This window comes from Galeopterus variegatus, unplaced genomic scaffold, assembly GCF_000696425.1.
Source record: "Galeopterus variegatus unplaced genomic scaffold, G_variegatus-3.0.2 Scaffold234, whole genome shotgun sequence".
Classification (NCBI taxonomy): Eukaryota; Metazoa; Chordata; class Mammalia; order Dermoptera; family Cynocephalidae; genus Galeopterus; species Galeopterus variegatus.
The window spans coordinates 380446-390637 of record NW_007726345.1 but is presented as its reverse complement, the minus strand read 5'-3'; the positions used below and the strand labels follow the sequence as shown (position 1 = coordinate 390637).

At 48.6% G+C, this 10192-nt stretch overlaps 1 protein-coding gene across 1 annotated transcript in view; it reads right to left on the bottom strand.

Annotated features, from left to right (window-relative positions):
* Positions 1-1459, bottom strand: part of EVC (Ellis van Creveld syndrome) — a 71212-nt gene extending 69753 nt beyond the window's left edge. Inside the window, exon 1 of the mRNA XM_008566328.1 lies at positions 1391-1459. Coding sequence (XP_008564550.1) covers positions 1391-1459 — 69 coding nt within the window. The remainder of the gene's footprint in view (positions 1-1390) is intronic.
* Positions 1460-10192: the final 8733 nt, after the last annotated feature.

Below are 10192 nucleotides of genomic sequence, written 5' to 3'. Positions count from 1 at the left end.
CCAGGGGACGGCGCAGGTAAGGGGGGCCGGTCCCCGGGCTCTGGGTGGCGCGGGCGGCGGGGCTCCGTCCACACCGGCGGTGGGCAGGCCCCTTCGTGTTGGGCAAGGACTCAGGACCGGAGGGCAGGATCCCAGTAGGATGCGTCGCTGTCGCTTAGGTGCATGCCGCTTGTGGCCGGAAAACTTTGAAGAAAGGTGGAGACAACGGGTGTGTGGCTACTTTGCCAGCGGCCCGGGGTCGTATCCCACCCCGCATCCTACGAGGTCTGTGACCTAGAGCAGGTCACTTGACTTCGGTGCCTCCGTTTCCTGATCTGTAAAACGGGGCCATTGCAAAGTCTCCCCCAGGGGTCGATATGAGTTAAGGTATGCAGAGCGTGTGGCACAGGCAGGCGCTGGACGGGTGTAGAAAGGAGAGTTGGGACTGCACTGTCGTGGTTGGTGGGATTGACTGGTTTTTACGTGACTGCACTGTCACGGCTGGTGAGTTTAGCCACTTGCCACTTCACTCTGGCCCTCCCTCTGTAGTCCCGAAGTTGGAAAGGCACAGAGCCCTGACTGCCACCCTAGATTTCCCCCCGCCCCCCAAAGCTGGCCACCAGTCCTCCTACCTTTTCCTTTTAATTGGCTCTGATGTCTGCCTCTTCGCCTCCCCACTGCCTCCTCTGGGTTCAGGCCCCACCACCTTGCCTCTGGCTCTTAGTGACTGTTTCCCCTGGGTCTTCCCCCAACCCCTAATTTGTGCTGTCTCCCACCCATTTCCCCCCAGACCTCTAGGGTGGTCTGTCCAAGGTAGACATCCCACCACCTCCCTTTCCTGCTTGCACTCTCCCCTCTCCCACCTTTGCTCCTGGCAGCAAATCCAGGCTTCTATTCCCAGGAATGCCCTGGCCAGTGGTCCTCCCAGCTCTCCCTCAGCCCGTTGGCCCTGTCCTGCTGAGTTCTCTACCGGCAGACCCCAGGACACTGGCTGCACGTGCCACGGATGTTTCAGTCTCTTGAAGGGGTTCTGTTCACTTTTTTTCATGTGTTTTCTTAGGTTCTCACTAGAAAAATACTGTATCAATGTACTGACCTTTAAGAAGTCCAATGACAGAACATCTTCACATGGTCCTTTCACTTGCACCTACTCTGTGAAGTGGGCAGATGACAAGACTAAGGTTTGGGGAGCCCTGCCCCAGTCTCTCACATTCAGGTTCACAGCCTGCTCACCTGGCCTTATCTACTTTACATCTGCTCTCCCCTCTGAGAAGCCAGTGCCGGAATATCCTGGCAGACCTTTGCCTCTGTAGAAAGCAGTGGTTTTGAGGGTGGTCCCTGCCAGGAGGTAGGGACAGTGCCCACTGGGAAAAGCCTGAGGCCTTCCAGGACCAGGGTGAGCCTAGGGTACCTCACTCTGAGCACCTGTGTCCAGGCGCCCTTGGTGCCTTGCCTGGGTCCTGGCCTTGCCCACGCCCATCCCGGCTCTCCATGGGGCCAACCCTTCTTCATCACTCTGGGCCTGTCTCAGACAATCCTACAGGAAAGAACTTGGGCCTTGGGCGTCCCTGCCATGGCCACTCCCATGGTACCTGGGGCAGGTCACAGCCCTTCAGGACCTCAACTTGTCCATCTGCAGGTGTAGTGCAATTCCTGATGGCACTTGTTCCTATTGTGGTTATCTGAAGACTTAACTCGGGTCTCCCTCCGTTCATTCTTTCTTTCATTTATTCAATATATATATTTATTGCACCTTTGCTAAGTACCATGCTGTGTGCAGGGGCTGGGGAGACAAATGCGTGATGGCGCACGTCAATTAAGTGCTGGGAGGAGAATGATGGGGAGCCATGCAGGGGGTTTAGGGGAGGACGGTTGTTTAGTTTGGGAGGTCAGAGGAAGGTAATTTAATTGAGACTTGAAGGATGAGCAGGTTTAGCCAGGGAAAGAGTGGGGTGAGAACACCCCAGGTGGACCGAATGTCCTGGATGCGGCCCTCAGGTGCGAGGGGTTTGGCATGTTCCACATGTGGGTCTGTGGCCCCATGACGTGGGGATATCTCTTGGTGGGAACATTTATGCATTGTTTGGGTTACCTGTCTGTCTCCCTCGCTATGTGGCTGTGGGTGCCAGTGGGGCAGGTTTTGCCTGCTTTCGCTTCTTTGTTTGATGCTCAGTGAGAACGCCTCCTATTCCCCCATGGGTCTCAAAGTGGGGCCTAGGAACCTTTGGGGTCACTGAATCATTGCAAGGGCCACAGAGTTAGAGCCGTTTTCATAGTAATGCTGAGGCATTACTTACCTTTCCCACCCTGCTTTTCTCACAGGTGTCCAGTGGAGTTTTGCAGACAAGACAGGACACGTGATACTGCACCAGATTTAATGTAGAAGCAGATTTGTGAATCCAGCTTCTTCTATTATCAGACAGAGATGAGATTGGCAAATGTGTCAAATAATGCCATTCTTCTCACTATTTTTTTATTTTGGAAAATGTAGTTATTTTTCATAAAATATTCCATTTATGTTAAGGCAATAAAACGATCATTTCTTTATAAAATGAATTCGTAGACATTTAAAAAATTCTCACTTTTAATTTAAATACAGTCAATATTGATAAATATAATCTGCACAAACAAAAGCTTTTTGGAGTCTTCAGTAATTGATAAGCATGTGAAAGAGTCTTGAGACCAAGTGTGGAATCACTGTTACAGCAAGTCCTGTCCGGTGCCCTGTCTGACTTAGAGATAAACCACCTGCCCCTTTGAAAGATAAACATGTGTTTCAGAATGGGGTCCTGTCATCATTTTCATCACTTGATTATGCTAATAGTATCATTTCGTTGTTCTTTTACTTGAAATACCAAACAACAGTAACTCAAGTTGGTTGTGATGCCAAGTTCAATGGATCAAGTGTGTCCCAGGTTGTGTGAATTTATAGAAAACAAAACTAAAAATCAGCCAGATACTATATGATACATTATGTGATACATTGTAAACTTATGATAGCTTCAAAATAGCAGCCTTGGAATTCCAAGGTGAGGGAACCCGCTCTCAAATACTTCTGAGAGCTTGGTCAGGAAGGATGGTTTCTTTGGGGATGTCTCTGCTTCCCCTTGACCTTTACTGGCTGGAGCACCCCAGAGCTCAGTGCTCAGCTCTCTTCTCTACTGACCCTCATACCCATGCTGATCTATCCACTAACAGCTCCTAAAGTTCGATCTACAGCTAAGATTTCCCCTGAGCTCCAGTGTAGATGCTCCTGCCTACCTGACGTCACCCTGAGGTCACCCAGAACACACGCGTGCAACACAGAGGCTAAAACCTGCTCCTCTCCTCCTTTGCTGCTGGTGGCACCTCTCTCTCTCCTCTTGCTGGGCCCCAAAGCCTTGGCACTGTCCTAGCCTCCTTTCTTTCTCTACACTCTACATCCAATCGGTCAGCAAATCCCTTGGGTTCTGTTTTCAAAAATATTCAGAATCAACAGTTTTCACTCTCTTTACAACCACCATCTCAGTCCAAGTTCCCATCCTCTCTCTTGGACCATCGCGGAGCCTCCTGACAAACACCCCACTTCCACCCTTGTCTACCTTCTCTGTTCTCAGCAGAGCAGCTGGAGTGTCCCATTTAAAACAGCCACATAATGCCACTCCCCATGGGGTAGCCCGCCAGTGGCTTCCCTTTGTACTCAGAGCAGAAACCAAAGTTTCCCATGTGACCTAAAAGTCACTCCATTGCCCCATTACCACTCTGACCCCCTGTATCTGTTCCTGTCACTCACTATGTCGGGCACCTTGCTGCTCCATGAACAGTCTAGGCATGTCGCACCTCAGGGCATGTGCACATGCTCTTCCCTCTGCCCCAGTGCTCCTCCACGAGCTGTCCCCATGTCCCCTCCCTCACCTCCTTCAGGCATTCACTGCTGTGTCACCTTCCACATCACTCTATTTAAGATTGCAACCCCCATTACTCTCTGTTCCACTTCCCGTCTTTACTTCTCTCCGCTGCTCTTACCACTTTCTAACATACTATTTATGGTGTATTACTATTTTGTTTGCAGTATATTATGTATAGTATATTATTTTTTTGTTTCTAATTTTCCTAAATAGTGTCTTGAGAGGATGACATTTTTTGTGTCTTGTTTGGTGATTATCCCTGTTTTCAAAATAGTACATAGCAGATGACCGAAAACACTTGTAGAGTGGATGAATAAGAAGTAACAGAGCTTGGTAGGGGGAGGCGCGGCAGTAGCGGAGGATAGAAAACTGGGGTGGGAGCCTGGAAACATGAGTTCTAGTCTCAGCCCTGCCAGTTACTAGCTGTGGACACTTGGGCATTTCAGTCCTGAACTTGTATTTGAGTACCTTTGATGTTTCTGTGCCAGCTCCTGGGGATATAGCAGTAAATATAGTGTGATATAGTGAACGTAGTGTAAATATGGAAAATATAGTGTAAATAGAGTATACGGTGCAAGTCCTGCACTCCTAAGGCTGATGGACAGCCCAACTCTGAGTGTCACTTTCCTCATCCGATTTTTATAGTTACCTGTTAGTATTATCACAGAGATGACAGTGATAATAGTAATGATACAGTAATCACAGTGCTAGTAATAATAGTTACAGTAACATACAGCAATACATCGTAATATGCAGTAACAATAGCAATAATGAAAACAATAGTAGTTATCTGTCCTGAGTCTTTACCATGTGCTGGGCACTATCCTAAATGCTTTATGTGTATTATCTGGTTTAATCCTTTAGAACCCCCTTATGAAGAGAATATACTATCCCCACTTTACAGATGTGAAGATTGAGGTCTTAGTGGTTCCAGGTGGGGTGAGGGTGGCCACCCAGACCTGTTCATCCCAAAGCACTTGCCCTCAGTGGCTAGGCTCTACAAGAAAGTGCTTTGGAAACCCAAACATGAATGCTCCAGGTTAACTTAGTATCTCCCCCTCCTCCAGAGGGTGAACTAGTAGGCAGTTACAGCCATTTCCCAAATCTAGGTGGTGAGGGTTGAGTGGAGACCAGGCCTCTGAGGCAGCTGTTCATTCCTGATGCTATGCCAGGCTCTGTCCTAGTTGCTTGGGACACAACAGGACAAGATAGGCCAAGACCAGTCCCTGCTCTTAAGGAACCTGATTCTCAGAGCAGGAGAAAGACAGTAAGTAGTCGTGTTAGTATATGGGGAGCAGTTGGTAGACAGGGCTGTGGAGGTGCACACAGTGGGCCAGGTGGGCTGAGAGAGGTGGTGGTGGGCACCATCTAGACAGGGTGGGCAGGGAAGGTGCTTTGAGGAGGTGACAACTGAGCAGAGAGCCCTGCGTGGAATCAGGGAGGGGCAAGGACGTGACTGTAGGAAGTGCTTTCTGGCCAGGACTCTGTGTTGTTCTGAGTAAGATAGGAACCATCGACGGGCTTTGAGCAGGAAAGTGACACATTCTCACTTATCTTTGCAAAGCATGTCTGTGGCAGGCGCAGGAATAGGTGACAGCAGAAGGGTAAGCAAGAAAACCTATTAGGAGGCAGGTGGGAGACCAGGTGGACGGTGGAGGTGAACTGGACCAGGTGGTTAACAGTGCACTGCTGAGAAGTTGTTGGAGTTTGGGTATATTTTGAAGGTAGAGCCAGTGGGATTTGCTGGCATTGGCATGGTTTGAGAGAGAAAGCAAGGAGTCAAGGACAAAACCAAAAATTTTGGCCTGAGCAAATGGAATAATTAGAGATACTGCTAGCTAATATGCAGAGGTCTCCGAGAGGAAATCGAGAATCTGTTTTGGTCTCGCTGAGTCTGACATGCCTACGAGGCATTCAAGTAGAGAAGCACTGTAGAGCGTTGGGAGCGCTGGGTGGGTAAGTCTGGATTTCAGGGGAGAAATACGGACTAGAGATTTACTCCGGGCAGTGGTCCATGTATAGATGGCCTCTAACGATAGAGGGCCCAGCTGAGCTCACCTCGGGAGGAATTCTTGATTGGAAAGAGTCAGGGCCTAGGGTCGATCCCTGGGGCAACCCCACAACTAGTGGCGAGGATGAAGAAAGCACCCAACAAAGGAAGTGGAGAACGTGTGGCTGCTGTGACAGGAAGGAACCAGGACTGTGACCCAAAGATCAGGGGAGGGAGGTGTTTCAGGAAAGGAGGAAAGACCCACCACGGTCTCCAGAGATGCCCACATCCTGATCCCCAGAGACCGTGTATGTGCTAGGTTACATGACAAAGGGGAATTAATGTTGTACATGCAATTCAGGTTGCTAATCAGCTGACATTAAAATAGGGAGTTTATCCTGGATTATCCGGGTGGTCCCAATGTAATCACAAGGGTCCTTAAAAGTGGAAGAGGGAGGCAGAGGAGAGGGTCAGAAGGAGGTGTTGGAGGAAAGTCAGATGCAGTGTGAGAGGGACTCAACCTGCTGTTTCTGGCTTCAAAGGTGGAGGAAGGGGCCATAAGCCAAGAAATGCAGGTGGCCTCTAGAAACTGGAAAAGGCAAAGGTTCTCCCCCAGAGCCTCCAGAAAAGAATGCAGCCCTGCTGATACCTTTATTTTAGTCCAATGACCTATGTTGGACTTCCAACCTCTAGGACTGTCAGAGAATAAATTTGTGTTTTTTTAAGCCACTAAATTTATGATAATTTGTCACAGCAGTCACAGGAGACTAGTACACGCACATATCAAATGGTAAGCTGTGTACAATGACAGAGAGAACTGGTCATTAAATGGGCCATGGTGACCTTGACAGGAGCTGTGTAACCTTGGGGAGAGGGATAACCAGGGAGGGTAAGGCTGGGGTCTGGAAGGCAGTGTCCTTTGTTTTTTTTTTTCCTTTTTGTCTTTTTTACTGACTGGTAATGGGATCGCAACCCTCGGTGTCGCGCCCGTACCGGGGACCGGCAATGGGATTGCAACCCTCGGTGTTGCGCCCGCACCGCGCTCAGCCAGTGAGCGGGGACCGGTCTCCACATGGGATCCGAACCCTCGGCGGGAGCGCCGCTGCGCTCTCAAGCGGCGCACTCTCCAGTGCGCCACCGGGCCAGCCTGGAGGCAGTGTCCTTTGTGATCCCAGGCTGGTGACTTCTCTGGGAGCCACGGCCAAGGTTCCTCGACACCTGGGGACACCTGAGGGCTTCCTCTTAGAGCTCAGCCTGAGGTTTTTGCTCCCTTGGAACCTGCCCCTTCCTCCTGAGCAGCAATGTCTGCTGGTAAGGAGAACTTTATCCCTCGGTGAGGTCAGGGGCCAGGTCTGCTTTGCTCAACACATGATGCCCAGCACAGTGCCTGACATGCCACAGATGCTGATTGAAAGAATAGACGGAGAGTTCTAGGTGTAGGGCTTGTACAGATGTATGCATGTGTGCTGTTGGGTACACCATGGCACCATGTCCAAGGGCCACATCAAAGACCTCACAGATATATATATATATATATATATATATATATGTTGCGCCCGCACCTCGCTCAGCCAGTGAGCGGCCGGTCTGTATGTGGGATCCAAACCCTCAGCGGGAGCGCCGCCACACTCCCAAGCGGCGCACTGTAGCAGTGCGCCACCGGGCCAGCCCTAGATTTTACTTTTTAGAACAGTTTTAGACTTATAGAAAAATCGAGCCCATCAAATGTAAGGTTCACATATGCTGCCCCCTCCAGGTTCCCCTGTTATTAACTATGTACTCCTGTGGTGTGTCTGTTACAGTTAATGGACCAATAATGAACTTATGTTATTATTAAAGTCCACAGTTTTTTCAGATATCCTTGGTTTTTACCTAATGTCCCTTTTCCATTCCAGCATCCCATCCAGGATCCCACATTACATTTAGTTAGTCGTCACGTCTCCTTAGGCTTCTCTGGGTTTTCTTGTGTTTTCTCAGGCTTTCCTTGTTTTTGATGACCTTGATAGTTCTGCAGAAGACTGGACAGTACCCTGTAGGATGCCCCACTCTCGGAGTTTGTCTGGGTGCACGCTCTCAGCAGGACTTATCACTGCAGTGTTGACCTTGACCACCTGGCTGGAGTGGCGTGTGTCAGCTTTCTCCATTGGGGAATTACCTGTTGCACCCTTCTGTACTGTACTCGTCGGAAGGAAGTCACTAGGCACAGCCCAGGCATATTTTTTTTATCATATTTTTTCCTGCCAGATGGCAGTAAAGACTTATTCCATCACTGTGAGGATAGTGCAACAGATGGACACATTCTCTTGAGGAAGGGAGCTTTTCTTTTTTTTTTTTTTCCTTTTTGTCTCTTTTTTTGTGACCGGCAACGGATTGCAACCCTCAGTGTCACGCCCGTACCGGACCGGGACCGGCAACCGGATCGCAACCCTCGGTGTTGCCCCCGCACCTCGCTCAGCCAGTGAGTGGCAGGTCTGTATGTGGGATCCGAACCCTCGGTGGGAGCGCCGACGCACTTCCCAAGCGGCGCACTGTAGCAGTGCTCCACTGGGCCGGCCCGGAAGGGAGCTTTTCTGTACCTTATGGGAGACACTTCCTGGACTAGCAGTTGTCCTGGGCACACACGATTGTCCAAGGAGACCTCCGGGGACAACATTCACATCAGATGTGAGGGGCCTGGAAGCTGGAACCTCAAAGCCTGGTTTCCATTATTCAGTCTCCATGGTTGTCATTTTTGCAGCTGTCATAAGGACACATGGACATGTGCTCCTCGGTGTCAGAACAAAGCAGTATGGATGGCAGGGAGAGAATACGTCTTCCCCACGCCTGCACCTGCACCCTCCTCTCCCGTCAGGAACCAGTGTTCACTCTAGTTTTCTAGGCTTTAAAAAATAGTATATTATTATGATATATTGTATTGTACATTATATTATTAAATATTTCATTATATGTTAACTATATAAATATTAGTATTAAGTATATTACAAAATAAGTAAATATAATATTGAATATATAAATACACATGTAAATGTATGTATAAATAATGTGAGTGTATAAATAAATAGAAATGTATAAATAGATAAATATAATTTATTAAATATTACTAAATATTTTTATGAAGTGGGATCATATTATTTATAATTTTGTGATTTGGAGATTTCATTTGATAGGTCTTAGAGTTCCTTGTAAGTAACTGTAAGGTTGCTCCATTTATTATATATTTATTTATTTATATTTTTAACTGTAGTAAGATACAGATAACAAAATTCACCATCTTACCCATTTTTAAGTGTACAGTTCAACAATGTTAAGTACAGTTACATTGCAGGGCAGCCAATCTCCAGAATTCTTTTCAAATCTTGTAAAATGGAAACTCGGTCCCCATGAAACACTAACTCTCCTTTCTCACCTTCCCCAACCCCTGGCAACCACCTTTCTACCTTCTGTCTCTACGACTTTGACTACTTTAGGGTCCTTATATAAGTGGAATCAAACAGTATGTGTCTTTCTGTGCTTCACTTAGTGGGATGTCTCCAAGGTTCTCCCTGTCGTAGCAGGGGTTGGAATTTCCCTCCTCTTCCAGGCTGTCATATTGCATGGTACGGACAGACCACATGTGGTTGATCCATTCGTCCACTGGTGGACACGTGGGTTGCTTCCACCTTTTGGCTACCGTGAGTAAGGCTGTTGTGAACATGGGTGTACAAACATCTCTTCAAGGCCCTGCTTTCAGTTCTTTGGGGTCTATGCGGGGAAGTGGGATTGCTGGATCATATTGCTTCATTCCATGCAATAGCTGCATAATGCTCCATGGAATGGCTGTACTGTAATCGACTCTTTTAAATAGGATTCTTTAGACTGCTCATATCATAAGATCCATGCTACCACGCTGAGGCCAAAACTTTGGCTCCATAAGCTGGGACTTGCGGGGTGGGTTTGGTGTAAGACCAGCTGGGTCAGCTGCTTTGGTTCCCTCATTCTCACGCCTTCTGCCTGTTTCCTCATCTTTGTCCGCATTTTCCCTCATTCCTTCTGCATCCCTCCACCATGATGTCACATTCTACCCCCGTGGGTGGGCCTCTTCCACGCAGCTAGGAGAGTTGGCCTCCAGCACTGCTGGGCATATGTCCTTCCAGCAGAGCTGCCCTGGCCTGGAGGCTTGCAAGGACTGGGTCTGAAACACACGGCCCCTCCTGCGGCCATGGGGATGGGCTTATTCTTTTTTTTTTTTTTTTTTTTTCCCTTTTTGTCTTTTTTCGTGACTGGTAACGGGAGCGCAACCCTCGGTGTCGCGCCCACACCGCACTCAACCAGTGAGCGGACCGGTCTCTATATGGGA